This window comes from Cystoisospora suis (genome assembly GCF_002600585.1).
Source record: "Cystoisospora suis strain Wien I chromosome Unknown contig_3091, whole genome shotgun sequence".
NCBI lineage: Eukaryota > Apicomplexa > Conoidasida > Eucoccidiorida > Sarcocystidae > Cystoisospora > Cystoisospora suis.
This window is the reverse complement of record NW_027155886.1, coordinates 1-17,541: the sequence shown is the minus strand read 5'-3', so window position 1 is coordinate 17,541 and position 17,541 is coordinate 1. Positions and strand designations below refer to the sequence as shown.

General features: G+C 52.6%; 3 protein-coding genes across 3 annotated transcripts; 1 reads left to right on the top strand and 2 right to left on the bottom strand.

Annotated features, from left to right (window-relative positions):
- Positions 1-1,436: 1,436 nt before the first annotated feature.
- CSUI_006180 (gag-pol polyprotein) lies at positions 1,437-2,597 on the top strand. Its single transcript, XM_068066344.1, has one exon. It carries the CDS (start codon positions 1,445-1,447, stop codon positions 1,772-1,774), a length of 330 nt encoding a protein of 109 aa, XP_067921682.1. The 5' UTR covers positions 1,437-1,444; the 3' UTR covers positions 1,775-2,597.
- Positions 2,598-3,269: 672 nt separating this feature from the next.
- On the bottom strand, positions 3,270-5,006 carry CSUI_006179 (uncharacterized protein). The gene has a single exon (XM_068066343.1). It carries the CDS (start codon positions 4,960-4,962, stop codon positions 4,255-4,257), a length of 708 nt encoding a protein of 235 aa, XP_067921681.1. The 5' UTR covers positions 4,963-5,006; the 3' UTR covers positions 3,270-4,254.
- A 4,132-nt stretch (positions 5,007-9,138) lies between these two features.
- On the bottom strand, positions 9,139-17,541 carry CSUI_006178 (uncharacterized protein; the record flags this gene model as incomplete). The annotated part of the gene is made up of 11 exons (XM_068066342.1): positions 9,139-9,833; positions 10,830-10,853; positions 11,335-11,382; positions 12,231-12,284; positions 12,728-12,838; positions 14,258-14,425; positions 14,643-14,687; positions 15,148-15,204; positions 15,947-16,003; positions 16,733-16,801; positions 17,139-17,541. Coding segments are annotated over 11 exons (1,095 nt in total), but the record flags the coding sequence as incomplete, so codon positions are not given.

Sequence of the window (17,541 nt, the reverse complement as noted above, 5' to 3'; positions counted from 1 at the left end):
GCCGCCCCACTATATGCCCTAGCGAAGAACGACCACGGGGAGTGGAACGACACCTGCGAACAGTCGTTCACAGCTTGAAGAAGAGCTTAATTACAGCCCCTCTCCTGCACCACCCAGTCCCCAACGATGGCTTCATTATTGATTGTCATGCATCAAGTGTAGGTGGGGTGCGACGTTGCAAGAACAGCTCCCCAAAGAAGCAACACCTCGTATCATTGCGTACGCCAGCAGAATGTTCAACGAGGCGGAGAGGAAATGGTCAGCTACTGAGCTGGAGGCCTTGGCCGTCATATATAGCCTGGGAGAAATCAGAAAGTATATTCTGGGCCAGCCGTGTACGGTGAGATCGGATCACGGTTCGCTGCGGTGGTTACAAGCAGCTAAGAAGGGAAGACTGGCCCGGTGGGCTTTGAGGCTTCAGGAATTCGATTTCGTCCTGGAGCATCGGCGGGGCAGTAAACAAGCGCATGTGGATGCACTCTCCAGGTCACCACTACCGGTGGTAGGAGGTGAGAGGTGGTCTAGGAAGCCAGAAGCAACCGGGCGACTATTTCCGAACTACTCCTTCGCCTTCGTTGCAGGAGAGGCTACTCCAGTGGATGGAAGGCTGCTCCCCTTGAGAGATGCTACGAGCGCGAAAATGGTGCAGGAGCAGCGAAGTGACGAAGAATGCGCGAATATAGTCCGGGTATTCGTGCCGAGAGGGTTACGCAATAACTTGGTCGCTGCTTACCTGGTAAGAGCTCTTCGCACGAATAATGTAGGTGCCGCGCCGCGTTGGTGACATTCTCTTACTAGTTTTCTCCGGAGCCAGTACACAGTATACGACGGCACTCTCTTCAAACAGGGGGAAGATGGGGCGCTCCGGGTATTCGTGCCGAGAGGGTTACGCAATAACTTGGTCGCTGCTTACCATAGTGGGCCACTGGGAACGGATAGAGTGCATAGCCAATTGAGGCGTAGGTATGCCTGGCCGGCCATGCGCGAAGATTTGCGCCGAATAATTGAAGGGTGTCTAGCTTGTGCACGAAGGAAGCCATTAGACCACAGGCAGACACTCCAGCCAAGCACTCCAGCTAGTCTACCCAAGCCTGGGTTGTTTCATACTTGGGCTGTTGATGAATACGGGCCTTTGGTCAAAACAACGAGAGGAAATTCATATGTGCTAGTTATGATAGATCATTTCTCTAAGTGGCCCGAGATAGTCCCTGTAACCGACCTTACCGCGGAAACCGTCGCTGCAGTAATCACTCACAGGCTAATATGTCAAGATGGGTGCCCCGCAGCCATCCTCACCGACAATGCGAAAGTGTTCGATGCGAAGCTTGTGCAGGAGTTGCTCTTTCGGTGGGGAATCCGTCGCCTTCGGATCTGCCCATAGAACCCTCAAGCAAATGGGGTGGTCGAAGCCTCCATGAAAACGCTGGGGAACGCATGTTCGGTAATGGAGAAAGGGGGAGAGTGGGATATGTATTGCGCAGCAATCGCTTTTGCGTACCGCACAAGCCCCCACCCTGCAACAGGGGAATCACCTTATCGCGTGGTATATGGGGTCGATCCAGTGCTACCCATTGACAGGCAGTTCCTGGGGGAGACAAATAATTTACCGGCGTCCTTGTTGGATCGGCTTCTGTATTTGAAGAGAATCAGAAATGGGGTATTTGAGCAGTTGCATAGGTGGGTAGACCATGAGAAGGTCGATATACAGTCTTCTCGGTTGCTGCCGGGGGATTTGGCATTAGTGCAGCTTACGATAGGATCCGAGGCAGTATGAAATTGGCGGCTAGATACAGTACACCGCATCGGGTGTTAGCGTCCCAAGGCACTGGTTCATTTTATGATGTCCTAGATTTACGAACAGGTGTGGTGAGGAGACTGAGTCATCGGTTGCTGCGGAGGTTCGCACCGACATGCCTCACAAGGGAGTCTCCTTCGGACCCTTACGAAGCCGATATGTTTTTGCCCAGAAAGCGCCCCACCGCGGGGGGGCGTGAAGGTAGGAGAGAGAATGAGGACCGTAACGTGGAGCGAACGCTAGTGGAGGCAAGAGGAATGATCACAGAGCAAAAGCTCATGGAAAAGTAAGCGGGAGATACACGGCAGAGCAGTGTCGCAAGTGCGAACGCCGGGGCGGCAGGCACGAATATGAACGAGCCAGAAGTCGGAGAAAAGCGCGGACGCCGGGGCGGCAGGCACGTGTGAACCGAACCAAAGTAAAGTGCGGACGCCGGGGCGGCAGGCACGTGTGACCCAAATCGAAGTGAAGTGCGGACGCCGGGGCGGCAGGCACCTATGTCCAGAATTGATGAACAAGCCAAAATCTGCTAAAAGGGGCGCTCGCTCCCGAGACTGGCACGCTCGCGAGGCGAGAGGCTGAGGACGGCAACAAGGGACGTTGCCAGCAGTGAGCCGGGGAGGAATAATGGAAACCGCGCCTCAGCAAGCTGGGAGAACTGTGGTCATCCACAAGGGTGTAATGGTGTGGCAAGCCTGGATCGGTGAAACTGTGACGAGACAGTGTGGTGAGCATGCGTCGGATGAACACGTGTGATGACCGGGACTGTCACGGGAGTGCCCTGGAAAGAACAGAACTTACCTTCCTATGAAAATACCGAGGGAACTAACGAGTGGACACCGGGCGCTGTAGTCTTGCCCCCACGTGGCGTCAGAGAGCCCGTCTTTACGCCTAATGACAGTGTCACCACGAACTATCCGAGACTTCTGGTATGCTGCGCCGGATACCACCGCCCTCCCTTGGAGCGAAGCCCCGCCCGGGGGCACGGGCAGAGCGACCTGGAGACGGCGTGACCGTTACTTCGCACCATGTGTATGGACGCGGACCGGAGTGCAACTGCGGATGCCGCCGCATTTTGCAAACAATGCACATATGAGTGCGGTCTCCAGCGGTTCTAAGGCTCCGCGTATCACGGCCTCGCCTCCGACAGTACGTTCCCCTACTAGTCTCCGAGTCACTGTAGCTTTCTGAAGACTGCGAACCAGCCGAATAACAGTCATTGCGAGCAGCATGAGCTCAAGTACTCAAGACGCTCCTTACTCCAGAAGCGCAATAACATATTAAGTGTCGAAGCGTGAGTGCCAAGAAAGCAGATATTTTCCCGTCGTTTCTAACAGGCACCACGTTTGCCAGCATCTCATCAGTCATCGGTTTCGTCGTTCCTGTCAAGAGCGGACCTCTGTGTAGGTTCTGCGCCGCTTGACCCTCCAGAGGGTAGAACCCAACTCGGTTAGGGCTGAGGTCGGACGATGGAGTCGCGCTTGCTACACTTTGGCCACAGCACGGCATTCAACGCGACTCGAGCAATCCTGTACTACAGCCCGACTTTTTGTTTGTTTTAGAGGCCACAGGTGAGAACAACGCGGGAGGTGGTTCAAGGGGACGGTGAAGTCGGTCCGAGGAATCGCTCACGGTTGTTCTCGTCAGGGCGACTTGGGTACAGTATGAAATTACGTGCGTTAACGTGTGATATGCAGCCTAAATAAACAGGCAATTCCATCAGGATGAGTGACCAAAACGAATTGGAAACTGGGGCCGCTCGCGCTTCAGACTAAGCGGAATGAGCAGGCAGAGTTCAGCATTCTCTTGTAACTCCTGAGAGCCGTGTCCGCAACATTCCGAAGTGACTTTCGGACTGGCCCAAAGTGCCGGAAGCTGGGTGATACAGGACACACCCCAGAAACGTTGGCATGTGCCCCGAGCTCACGTGCCATTTTTACGGGCGAACAGACCGGCCCTTGAGACCTCCTACACCCCCACGATGCGACGAGCCGACTTCGAAGTGCCAGACCTCCCCGTCTATACGAACTATCGGGAGAGACCAGCCTGTTAGGTATCAATCGCCTTGGGGTGCTGATTCATCGGTTCTTAGCAGTGGTACCTGCGGACACCGCGGCTTCCTGCGCCTAGACCAGCTTTTTTGCACAGAGCACGCCAGTGATTTCTTTGGTCAAAACAGCGCTGTCCGGCTTTACTTGTTTCGGACAACGAAGCTGTTCAGGAAAACGTCGAAGCTAAAGCAATCCAGCACCGCTCCGCTGGGCGCACCATCGTCGCACCGGGGGCAGATTCTCCCACCCAGCCACGTCCTCGCCGATACGCCGTCGTGAAGCCTCCTCGTTTCTCCTCTGAGGTGACACCGCTGGCCCGTCTTCCCAGACGTTTTTACAACTGCGGAACAGTAATTATGTGAAGCGCACGGGGGGTGGGCGTCGTTCCCTCCCGAAGCGCTGCCTTTTCTACAACTGTAGCGCCAGCGCGAGCGCAGACCCCGTTACGCTGAGGCCCAGCCATCCGATCATTGAAGGCGAGAAGGAGCCAGAATCGGGATGCTCGTCTTGGGAAGGCGGAGACGGGACCGGCGCTGTCTTGGGCACTGTTACGTATACGGTGCAGTTCGACTGCTCCTGCTGCTGCCTTTTAACATCGCCCCTGACCGGCCCGGAGCAAATGTAGCACAGGTGCTTGTTCTCTTCCTGTGCTTCTCCAACAGTAAGCTTGAAAGATGGCTCGGAGCTTCTCAGGTGGTGATCTGATCCTGCTTCTGTCACGTTCAGGAGAACTGATCCGGGAACAAGAGATTCCAACGTCGTCTCATTCTCACACACCGGGTTCGCGCCTTCCAATCTGGTTTTGTTGGGGTTGAACTGATATACCTTCTGAAGGGGACTGGGTGACGTTTGCTTGCCCTTCGCTTCCGGCGGGAGGAGTGTTGCTCCTGCTGCGCATTTGAAGTCGAAGACCTTTCCGGAGCCCTCGAAACTGAGAGATTTACCTGGCGTGCATGCACCGGCGACACCCGCCTGCGCGGCTTGGAGTATACTCTTCTCCGGTTGATCAGGTTTCGCATCCACGCGCCAAGCCGGACCTAGATGGGGCGCGCCAAGGCAGGCGAGAGTGACACTGATGACTGCAGTGACCTTCCAAGCAACAGAACTCCCTTCCATTATGATAGCTTTCAGCAGCCTGAGAAGGTGATACCGAGCATGGCGCGTTTCTTTCGAAGAAAGAAGAGAACACGGCGGGGAGACTCTCCCTTCCTTGCTGTCCAGGTGTGCTCTCACACAGGGCGGCGGGTGTGGTTTCCGAGATCTGTGGGGCCCGCGAAGACGCACTGTACATGATCGTTCAGCACTCTGTAGACACAGCTCTGGTGCAGCGAAGACGCGGAAGATCTTCAGATGGGCGGTATGTGGAAAAACTTCAGCACAGCGTGCAGGGCGCACCGAGGCCAGCTAAGTGGTACAGTACAGTACGAGCCCCCCGATTCATGAAGCCCTCTAGTGGTTTGCAGACAGAGGCTTTAGTCCACCGCGCTACTCTGCATACCAGTCCAGTCCCTTCTCGCCACTATCGAGTGAGAGACACTTACAAGCTTCTCTCGCATTCGTTCGCCGCGATGTGGCCGGCATCGCGGCACCGCTGCCATTCCTGCAGCTAGCGGCCGACGTACGATGCCGCAGACAGGGCACAAGCCTTGTGCACGCGACCCTGACGTTGAGTATCAACCCTTTTCTTCGAACTGTGCGACTTCCCAGTAGGCCTCCGCGACACCTAGGAAAAAGGCCTTCACCGCTGGCAAAAGGCGGCTCGCCATTCGGGCAGACCCGTGCGATAGCGGTTTCCGCGAAGGTAGCCGATCCGAGCCTGTAGAGAGTCGAGCTCAGCTGCGCCGCTGTGGCTGCGGGTGGCGTCTCTTCGATGCAGGAGATCCTCGGCGGCCACTTAATTGTAGGCGGTTGTCCACTTGAGATGACGGCGCCGTGCCGTACCTCCCCCTACGGGCTGGCCAGTACACACCTTTCGACGGGCTGGCTCCACCAGCAGCTCTCGCGCCGAGATGAGACCCGGTCAGATGCTTCGCCGGGGTTAGCGTTGCACTCTTTTGCGCTCGTGAGGGAGAGAGCCCCAGCCCCGACAAAGGCTCTCCAACAGAGTTTCCAGCCCAGTTGCTCACTCTCTTCTAGCCTAGACACCACAAGCCCTGTGCCGGCTCGTAGCCATGTTCATGTACTTTTAAAGAACAATGGAGCCGCGGGCACCTAGGCGCCAACTTATCTGGGTGCTGTTCCGGGCTCGGAGGAGTCAAGCGCACTTTGGCTGCTGCCGGAGGCAGCAGAATCGACTAAGCAAACTCGCAGACCTTCCTGGCCCTGCTCCAGTCGTGCCTAATACACATGAGCCCCCCAGATCTGGGCACGTGCTGGGAGCACTTGTGGAGAGATCATGACCACTCACAGCCTTGAAACAACGACCCCTTTCAGTGTTAGTCATAGGAGGGTGAATGGCTAAGGGGTTGACAAGCTCCGGAGGGATACACGACGAAAACGCGTAGAGCCCACGCCGGCTGAGAGGCCTCAAGCTAGCCCACGAAGGGCGCACCGTGTATCGTGGCTAGTACGGACTAGCCGGAGCGCGGTAGTTGGCGACCTTGCCAATAAACTGGGTTTACTCTTTGTGTAGTACTTTTCTTCCTGAACGCCTATGTTGTCCGGGGCCACCTGACGGCCAGAGTGCGACGCCGGTCACCGGTTCATATGCGCGCGGACTTAGTACGAACCCCCGTTCTCCATCTCTCTCAGGTCCGACCTGACTAGCACGTTCGTCAGGGCTGTGCCACCGCGTCGGGAAACTGTGTTCCATCCATTCTCACAGCACTCTCTCATCATGCTCGCCGCTGCGCTTCTCTGCACGGCACGTACACGTCGCATACACTCACAGTGCGCTCGCCTCGCTGAGCGGACCCCAATCGTTCCTCTGTCCTCACAGCTGGCAACGTCTCTTGCTGCCGTCCCACTCTCTCGCCTCGCGGGCCTGAGCTCCTTTTAGCATCTCCTAGTCCGTTCTTTCTCCGGTCTACGGCTCCCGTGTGCACACTTCTTCTTTTGGTTCTTGGGTCCCACGTGCCTGCCGCGTCCACACTTATGGTGCTGCTCTGTATCCCGTCGCCCGTGCAGTCTGTCGTCGGCGACTGTCCTGTAGACGTCCTGCAGGACTCTACTGGCGTCGCTTCCGGGATGACGCTTCCCCCTTCTTTTTCTTATCCTACCGGCTCAGCGAGGTAGGGCGGCCTTCAAGTAGAAACACATCGGCGTCATCAGGATCCGTAGGGGTCCCCGTAGTGTGGGTCGTCGGCGAGAACCTCCGCAAAAGCCGATGGCTAAATTTCCTCACAGCGACTGCTGATATATATGCGACCCGATGCCGTGGTACCCAACACCCGATGCAGCGTGCTGTACCTCGCCGCCAGTTCCATACTGCCTCGGATACTATCAGGTCCTGTAAGTTGAACTAACGCCAGACCTGCCGGCACTCGCTGAGTAGGCTGTATATCAGCTTTCTCATGATCCATCCGCTTATGCCACCGCTCAAACACCCTATTTCTGACCTTCTTCAAGTACACCAGCCTAGCCAGCAGCGACCCGTGGGAAGCGTTTGTCTCCCCAGAGCACTACGGGGTACACGGGATCGACCCCGTTCCCACCTCGGTACGGTTGTCCGTCAGCTGCAGGACGGGGACTTGTTGGATAGGCAAACGCGATTGCTGCGCAGTAGATGGGGGGACTTCCAGTAGCAACCGTGCCAGGGGGAGCTGGGGTCCAGGATGAAGTTCCTCTCGGCCAGGACGGGTACCGGCTCGAAGCGACCGACGAAGGAAGAGTGAGAGTTCAAAATTTTTCGCACTTTATCAACCATCCCCGAAAAAAAAGTAGGGACAATCAATCTCTTCACTTCGTAACAGGGCGCGGTACGAGCAGGGCCCGTGATGACCCACCATGGAGTGGAGACTTTGATCCACCGCGACACGCCGCTGAGTGGGTCGCTGTCTCCGCGGATGAGGCTAAAGCCTGAATGTCCTCAGCAGTACGGGGCATGGCCTGCTGAATAACATCTTGTAACCTGAGGGAGGGGCTAAGCTGTGTATCACCCCGGATGAGGATTGGTACCAGGGCTGCCTCTAGAGAGTAAGTGGGAATGCTACGACGCAGACGTCCCCGCAGAAGTCTCGTGCTGCCACGCAGGTCCAGCGCCTTCGCGCGGGCCTGCGACCGTAGGGATGTTGCAAAGTACAGATTAGGTCTTCTAAGCGTTGTTATGCTAAATTCGGCGGCAAGGGTAGAAGCTGAATTCAGCCTCACGCGCGCGGCCAGTCGGACTGGCGTCTCATCCGGTACTGCAGGCTCCGCCTCACTCCTGTTCTGCAAACCCAACAACGGCTTCGGCCTCGCGGCAGCGCTTCAGGGAGAGGACACGCGGCCACTTCACCATCTCAACGCGAAACACGACGGCTGCGAAGCTCCCGCAGGTTGCCAAGTAGCGGCGGCTTCCAAAAAATGTATCACTCGACTCTCTGCAGACTTCACCACACCCTCCTACACCGGAGGAACAAGAGCGCTTCCCTTGACGAGTTAACTCCTTCACTGGTCTCTACCAACAGCGCCCGAAACCACACGACTACGAGAGAGAGGGCACCTGCCACTGGCGCAATTTCTACGTTCCTAGCATGTCGGTCGTCGTCCCGCTACCCTGGGGAGCGCTACGGCACTAGGCGTCCTGATCACTGCACGTCTTTCAGAGTACCGGGCCCAACGGACAGCTTTTTCCTCCGCACGGCTTAGGCGGAAAAAGTCGGACGCTGTGAATTACCCGGATGAGCAGGGCGACCACGGTCGGAACAGCGTCTGGCGAACACCGCAGCCAGCCTGGAGATCAGAAGTTAAGAAATGTATTACGCCTAAAGCGAGTGGCCGCGTGAAAACTGGGCAACCGTCTCTCATTGCTTCTAGAGCGTCCATCAGTGAGGAGTGTCGTCTGTGTACGCCCCTTCAGTTGCTACGATCTCCAAGAGGGGGACACTGTTTCCAGCTCGGGTTCATTCCCAGCGATGGGCCGCGCGGCGTACGGCGTGCCACACTTCAGCCACAGCAGAATGGATGCATACAGATGAACGCAAGTATGTGCCGTCCTTGGAGAACTTGTCTACCTCCTTTTGAAACGTAGAGATGGCAGCATATGTGGGAGCAGTCCTCGAGGAGGAATGCCCTATAGGATGAGTGCGCAACCGAACACGAGAGGAATTCTCAACACACAAAAACGGATTCAAACGAGAGTTGCGGTGACTTTGTCCCTTCGAGGTCATGAAAAAGACCATTTGGCGGGCGCCCTGCGCTTAGCGACGATAATTGGGGAAAGCGTGATGTGAAGAAAAACATACATCCAGACAACATCCGTAGCACGGCGTCAATCGAGAATCGCCGGCAAAGTTTAACACGTTGAAGACTTTTCTTGTGCTACGGACAGCTTGGCTCTCCTTTCTCTTTTCTCCGATCCTTCCAGTGAAAAAGTCTTTCCAATCTTTTCGGTGTTCCAAATATTTTCATTAATCTGCCGTCCTCCCTCTCTGCACTTTGGTGCGCGAGGTCGACTGGCATCTCCAAAAAAACGCCTGTACAGCTTGAAACCTGCTATGTTTGAACGTATCTTTCCGTCACCGGGAGTGGTTCTGCAGCCCTTCATGATCCAGCCGTGGACGCTGGCCGGACGTGCACAGGAAACCGCCAACCCACCAAAACTACCTGTCAGGGAGAGAGAAAGGCATTATCAGTAAGATTGAAAAACATGTGCCACCGCCCAGGGTCCAAAACAAGATGAAAGATTACTTTAGCGCTTGGGATTGACGAGACTGAACGAGCCCAGAAGACATTCTGGCCTCTAGGACTGGCAGTTCCAGAGGAAAACGCGGGTTTAGCTCTTGAGTGCTAGAGCTTTCCCTTTAACGCCTTCTTGATGAGCTTCTTAGCCTTTTTAGATAGCTCTTCTGTGAGAAAAGAAGACAGACAGGACCGAGAGTTCCTTCTTTATCCCCGCAGTCTACCGCTTGAACGGACGCATGAGATCGGGTTCCAAGGGTGGGGTCGCTTCTCTGTCCATCCGCACCTCAATTACTTATGCAGTGAACTAAACCACGCAAACTGTTCAGACAAGCGAGACAGACGGGAAGCCGGGACAAGAAGAACTGAAGCACCGCAAGATTCCTGTTCTGTCTAGGAAGCTGGGCGATTCTTTTATCACCTTTTCTCTCCCCCTAGACCACCTGTTCACGAAGTAGGTGTCTACCCCGTCACTGCAGGGGTCGGGGATGGAAAACAACTGAATGCACTAAAAGGAAAATTGTAGACAGCGAGATAGGCGCGCGTAGGCTCATCCGAGTCATGTTGTGTAAACCTTGGGATAGGTATATACTAGCGAGGGTGTGAAAGTCTCAGAGATCTCCAGAGACAAGCAGAAGCTAACTCGCGGAGTACTGCACCACCCTCTCGTGAGCAAACTCTACACCTGCATCATGCGTATGTATACGTATGCCTAGGTATATATACACATATATACGTATCCTCGGTACGGATTCTACGGGGAACGCAGGTATGATCCAGACTAACCCCTTCACTAAGACAATCGTTACATATGAGAAACACTGGCAACTTTATGAACTCTTAGGCACTTCTGGTGAGCGGAAACCCTAAACCTGTTTTCGGCATTCGTGAGAGAAGACGTCAAAGCCATAAGTGGAATTAGTGACTTGCCAGCATTCATACACCGACTCTCTAGTTGTTCCTTTAGGTATACCGACATGCATACGCTGCATATGTGTAGTCTGCTTCATCAAAGCGATACTGCTTCGCAGAATCTACCTTGTGCGGCACCGGACGTAGACTTGGAAACAAGAAACACATAGGAATATCAGAAGACTTCCTTCACTACCCCAGAAGGCGTCTTCTTAGAGGTGCTTGCTACAGCGAGTTATGTATAGACTTACTCTTAGACAGTTTTCCTCCTGATTCTGAAGAAGGGAACGATGCACGCAGAATGGACAGGCGCACGTCAGACGAGACAGGAAATAGAAAGAATGGCAATCGTATAGAAAGCTCTAAAGGAGATAGCAACAGAACGGAATGTTACCCGTCATACAGATTGGATTGCACTTCAATATCTCGTATGCAGCTTATGTGCACTTGAAATCGTAAATACGGTTCATGCACTTATGCAGGGACGTGTCTGCGTGCTCACAGATACACACACGTAAGGGATGTGAGAGGAGATATTGAGAAACTAGACTTGTGTGTCAGGCAGCACCAAGTCTATGATGTGTTTCTACTCCGCGGCATATAAAAAGAAGGTAAAACCAGGTATCCCCTGACTTCTGCAATCAGCGATGCCAGTCCGGAGCCTTGACTCTCTACTATGACTTTTCGTAGCTGTTTTTCTCTTGATTATTCGTGGAACGAGACAAGATGGCAATGTATGAAATGAAGGCTTCTTACTTTGCTTAATCATCTCCATCACAAGCTTTTTAAGGTTCTTTGCGGAAGCTGCAAAATGCATACAAAGACGCGACATTCACTTTCGGTTTCCGCTTCTCCGTTTACATCTGAGCCTAGAGATATATGACTCTACCACCGGCGCTCCCCTCCTTCTTCCTACTGCCTGTTACATACATTTTCGTCTTCTTCTCACTCAGGGCGGCTAGACCACCTCAATTCCTCACGTCAGGAGTCTTCACTGTTACTCGTTATATCAAGAAGGCGCAGACGGACTTACAGCAGTGCCCATACGTAAGCTTCACCTCGTCAGCCAGTCCCCGGGGTAGTGGTACAGCTGTTTCAGACAAAGCTGATGAGGTGGCACTGGCCCTAGACCACGGGTATATGCGGCCAAGCACAGTCGTGGACAGCATGAGGAGTCTTCCGACTTGGTATCAAAATGAATGCTCCAGCAGACGTCATATGAATGAAGCCTCATCTACAAGTGCTGTGTCCCCATAAAGAGAGGAAAACATATCATCAAAGTTCTACGCTATGTACAATGGCAGACATCTCCTTTTCTTCAACTACACGGAGGGAGAGCACGTTACTTCAGTGTCAGCATCCTGAGCCCCAGAGACGAAAGTGCCCGAGCAAGACATCGCTAAGGTATGCATACGAGTTTCTCTAGACGTGTGTCTGTGTGTATGTATATGTAGAAATGCATAACAGGGGGGACGAGTCTCGCGGGCGGGCAGATAGTTTCGTCAAAGACTGGATTGAGGACTGCGCAGGCACAACTCTTTAAGCACTAGAGGGATCGCTTTCGTTTGAGCCAAAACAAGAGGTTAACAAGATAGGTAGGCACCATATAGGGTGTTAACAGTAAGTTCGTGTATCACAACATCAGTCGTTACCTTTCATGGTTTCGTACTCCTTAATGAAAGGTTCCGGGGGAACATCGAGGTGATCTGAAAACAGAAAACGAGTCCACTGCGCTGAAATACAACTCCTAGCCTCCAACAATTCCGCCACGCTTTTCGGCTTTCTGAGATAGTATGTGTTGCTTGAGACGGAACGGTGTCTCTCAAGGTCAAGAAATATGCATGCACGGGCGGCCAACCGACGTATATATACGAAATCAGAGACAGACTTATACCTCGGGATAGCCTGCGACTCGCTCAGTCGACATGAGAAGAGGACGATAACAAACACAGTCTCAGGTGGTGGTAAAGGCCGGCATACAATACATGTACCTATTATATATGGATAATATGGCTCCCGGGAACTGGAATGCATCCACAAGTGTTCCATATGTATGTCTATACATCTGTACACGCGTGCACACGCAAATTTCCGTTTGTATTTACAGGAGACTTGACGTGGCGCCAGTCACGTATGCCGTATATCTTACCCGCCACGGTTGTGATTATGTCCTTGCCGCCAGGGAGATGGAGGTGATGCCGGTGATGCCTGTGGACTTCTATACGTTCTGCAGATTCCTCTTTCTCGTCGTCGTTATCTCCTGAAGAAAAGAATTCAGATTTTATCAACCCACACACACAGACTTGAGATGAGAGACGAGCATTCCTCCTCACCTGTGATGACAATACTTGTCCTCCAAGACATCACGGAAACACGGCAAAAAGAGAAGTGGGACTCTGAAGAGAGGTGGGGAAGAAACGGACACGGGAGGTGCCATCTTGGCGATCATTGACGTTCCAGATGTGGAACCACCATTCTATTGCACGATCTCTCTCATCGTGAGAGGTGGGAGAGGAGCAATGGCCTTACACTGGATCTATTGTGTTGCTTCGCTGAGCATCACTCTTCTACATGAAAGCTAAGCTCGGTCCCCCCCATGAGAACAGAGAAAGGGGCAGAGAGAAAAGTCCTTCCTTACAGGAAACGCAACTGATAAATCAACATATCGTTTGCATCTCTCACTTCCTCTCTCTCTCTATACACCAAAAACCTATGTACTGTCGTGCTACACAGAGGGCACGTTCGAGACAGAACACAACAATACAGTCCCATAGACACCATACTCTAGATAGGAACAGCGACAGATATGGTACGGGTCCCTCTCGCTTCATCTTCATACCACACCGGCACTAGCTAAATAGAAAGTACATCACACGAAACACATTCACTCTACCCATCCCTGCCAAGAAACGTATGGCCATGAGCATCGTCGGCCGAAGGGCGTTCAGCTGTATAACTGCGTATCATAGTTATGAGCTTCTCATGCCAAAAAAGAGAACAAGGCTGAAAAGCGGCTCGGCCACTTGTAAATCATTGCCTGAGGGCTCGAACCACTTTCAGAAGACAGTGATCCTATATCTTTGTTCCTAAGACTCTCACTTAATAAATGTGTCCACACTTCTTCGCCCGACCCCGGTGACTATCCTCCCTTTCTGCGCCGTGTGCAGCATCAGTGAAAACTCTAACAAAGGCCATCAATACACCTATATGCGTGCCTGTCGTCCCCCTCACCGCCTCCTCTCTGTCTTCCTAGGCTTTCTCGTGAAGTCCTGCCTGATCTTGGGCAACACTGCACGATTACCTTGACACTCGCATTTGTCAGGCAATGTGACAGTTCCATTGTCAGACCACGCTTACGAGAGAGCCATCCTACCTATCTATATCTACCTTCTTCTGTAGTCTGGATGAGGCAGTTCTCTCATGACGAGTTCCTTTCATTGGCGAGTCAAAGCGTGGCATTCCAGTCACTCGGGGCACGCGGGACATGCAGTAATACAGTAGCGAGCAAGACACATCTACCACTGCGTCGCATAAATGAGTTTGATCTCTCGTGTTTCTAACAAAAGAGAAGGAAGCTGCTCGGATGCCCTGTCGGAGGAAAAGGAACCACCAATGCACATAGGTCCGCATTGTCACAGAGAAGGAACAAAGTGGAAGAGAACGGACTAAGAGGTCCTACGTGTCGTATGCGTCGTTGTCGTGACTTTCCTCGTCTCCTCCTCCCTATCGTCGTCACCGGCCCTAGTACGTTGCGAAGCAGCCGAGGTGCTCGGTCGATTATTGTTATCATCGTCATCATCATCGTCATCGGGTTTCTTCGGTTTCCTTTGTTTTGATGCTTCCTCAGCTGCGGTAAGTGAAAAGAAAACAGAGCAACGCGACACTCCTCATTGATCATGACACTGAAGGTAAACAGAATGATCCATTACTCCTGGAGAGGCAACTTCGAAGAAATCAGTACAGTCACCTGGCTGTATATCTCCCCATACAATCGAAGACTGTCAGTGCACAACACTGAGAACGGCCCAGACAACAAGGTGATGCTGAGCGTGGTCAATGCTCACCTGCTTGAGCGATTTCGTCAGCCGCCTCCCTTTCTTCCTCTGCTTCTAAGAACAACAAATTGAAGAGAAAAAAAAACTGACCCATCAAACACTTCACTCCAGAGATTCCCCCAACACGGGGCACACAGTCTGTCCTTGCCTTGAAATAGATGCCTAAGGATGTCGACATGATAGGCCTGTACATGCATATATACATATCTATATATATACGTATATAATGCCGGTACCTACATTATAGATGTAGAGTTATATATATATGTACTATATTCGTTTACACGAGTGGTGAATGCACATATATGAAATGGCCATAGAGAACCGACTCCCGAATTAAAACTTCACAAGAGAACAAGAAAACTAGACAGAGCTGTAGGCTTCAAGCCAGATCGGCGTTGCGCAGCAAGAAGGGGGATCTGACAAAGAAACTTTTACACCTCATGATATATAATCTGCACACAAAGTATCCCTATGTCTTCCCTTTTTCTCCCATGACACACAGCAGTCTCACCTTGTCTTAAGCGGCGTTCTCTCTCTTTCTTCTCACGTTTACGTTCCTTTTTTGACTCTGCAACATAGGACAAACACGGTGAAAGTTCCGTCTTGGAGATAGGGTTGGCTTGGAAATCTACTGCCATCCTCCTATCTCCTCGAGGATACAGAGAGTGACACCATTTCTACAACCCCGAAGGCATCGCACCGCAAAATGTAGAACGAGTAAGGCAAGTCCTTTGAAAAAAGTGAACTAGTACGCTAAGCAATGGCGGAAGAGTATCTAGAGGCGCTGCTGCCCCTGTCTCTTGAGAAACATGGAGCTCTCACTCATCAGGAAGGGTCACATACAATCTGGCAGGAACAAACTGTCAACGGAGCGCACGCGCTTCTATGAGACGAATTCCACTACAGAAGGATAGAAAACATCTCTTAGACGTGATCGTCAAATATTACATGTATTCGTTGGATAAGGGGGAAGAGGTGTTTCAACAGAAGATGAACACAACTCTTGTCTTTTGGAGATACGTCATACTGCCTACATCACACGTGTCTCGTGACCGACACAGACACGCAAGGTGGGGAGGATTGCATCGCTGATCTGTCTAGAGAGTGTGTGATTCCTAAAACGTAAGAAGGGACGCGAGGAACGGACTGAAGGACATGATTATCTGTCAAAAGAAACGAAGACCCGAGATACATCCGACGACACACCAAAGAAGCCGCTGACAATACAAACACATATACATGTTGGGGCCCGGACAGAAGGATATTTGTACCCCCGCGTAAATTCCACAGTGCAACGAATAGACACTTACTTTTCTTCTTTTTCCGAGCGTGCTCCTCTTCGTCATCGTCGTCCTGCCCATGAGGACCTGCACCGCGAACACAGACCGAAGCACTTTTAGAAGTGTGTCTGCCAAGTCCAGGTTCGTCGCAGGGTACTGATTGGAAATCTGTGTTCTCCACTACAGCCACCTTGGAGATCTTTCAACCTGAGCGGGGTCTTTTACCACTGCTGCACACTCGACGGCGGCTCGGGAAGAAAATACACTCGATGACTTAGATGCCGTGAAATTGCCGCGACATCACCCACGCTGCAGGTCCCCGTGCAAAAAAGCATTGGCCTCTACCCGTAGCCACGGAAGAGACTATGCTGGGGTCTCTACAGTATAAAAAGAACAAGCTGGACAAAAGGGGAGAACGCCCTTCTGTTTGTGGAGTGTTTTGACTCGCTCTTGTAATACACATGTGTTCCACTCCGTGCTAACCGACGCTTCACCCCCGCTCTTCAACTACCAGGCCCTCCCCCCTCCAAGGCGGGTCCAGTATTGACGAAGCCATCTGCCACGCCTATTCTGCCAGGGCCTCGAGTTGAATATTTACACTCTAGTGGATGCAAGGAGAGAACATCGATAGGCAAATATAAATAGCGACCGGACACGTCCCCACCCGGCATGCAGAAGCAAAGAAATGCTACAACACTCTCCTGAAAACTCAGTGATGCAGCTCAGGCAGCATTCCTCGAGAAGACACAATAGTCTTCACGAGCTGCAAGACCTCGGCGGATTCCTAACAAGAGCCAGTTACCATGCGTGGCTTACGTTTCTCTCCCGTTTTGTGCGAGTGGGTCTTCGCCTCGTCTTTTTGTTCAGTTACAGTGGAAGAGGAGTCTGACCAGGGAGATGAAAACAAAGCAGAATCACTTACACTGCGTGCGTTCTCTGATGGTAGCGACTACTACAGATCGCCAAACACAGCCACAGCTGTTAGCGTTGCGCCTTCAAAAGGGAAGGTACACGAACTGCGACAGCACGCGATACACATATATATGTTGCACGGATGCATGTATGGAGACATAAGTGTTGTCGAGTGGCACGAGGCGCGTGTTCTGCTCCCCTCTCCGGAGGAAAGGCGCGTGCGCTCGTATCGCCTTTAATCTCTCGTAGTCATCGTAGCTACGAGGTGTGGTGACAGGGCAATGGATGAACCGGGCAGACGGGTGCTTACCATGATGCTCGTCCTTATGTCCGTGATGAGACTCCTTGTGATGATGGGTGTGAGTCACCCCAGCAGCATGGTGTGTTGTCTCCCCATGTTCTTTCTTCTCTTCGTCCTTCTTCTTGTGACCATGCGAATCCCCACCGTGACCTGAAGACCCTGCGCCCCCAATTTGTGAAGAGTGATGTTCCTTCTTGTCATCCTCATGCCCATGGTGATGTCCCTTCTTCTCCTCACCGTGATGCTTCTCTCCATGATGGTGATGCTCCTTCTTCTCCTCACCGTGATGCTTTTCTTCGTGATGGTGATGCTCCTTCTTCGACTCATCATGATGCTTCTCTCCATGATGGTGATGCTCCTTCTTCTCCTCACCGTGATGCTTGTCTCCATGATGGTGATCATGCCCATGCCC

Coding starts and splice junctions, on each gene's coding strand:
- CSUI_006180 (XM_068066344.1), top strand. CDS start 1,445: ATGGAGAAAGGGGGAGAGTGGGATATGTATTGCGCAGCAATCGCTTTT.
- CSUI_006179 (XM_068066343.1), bottom strand. CDS start 4,962: ATGGAAGGGAGTTCTGTTGCTTGGAAGGTCACTGCAGTCATCAGTGTC.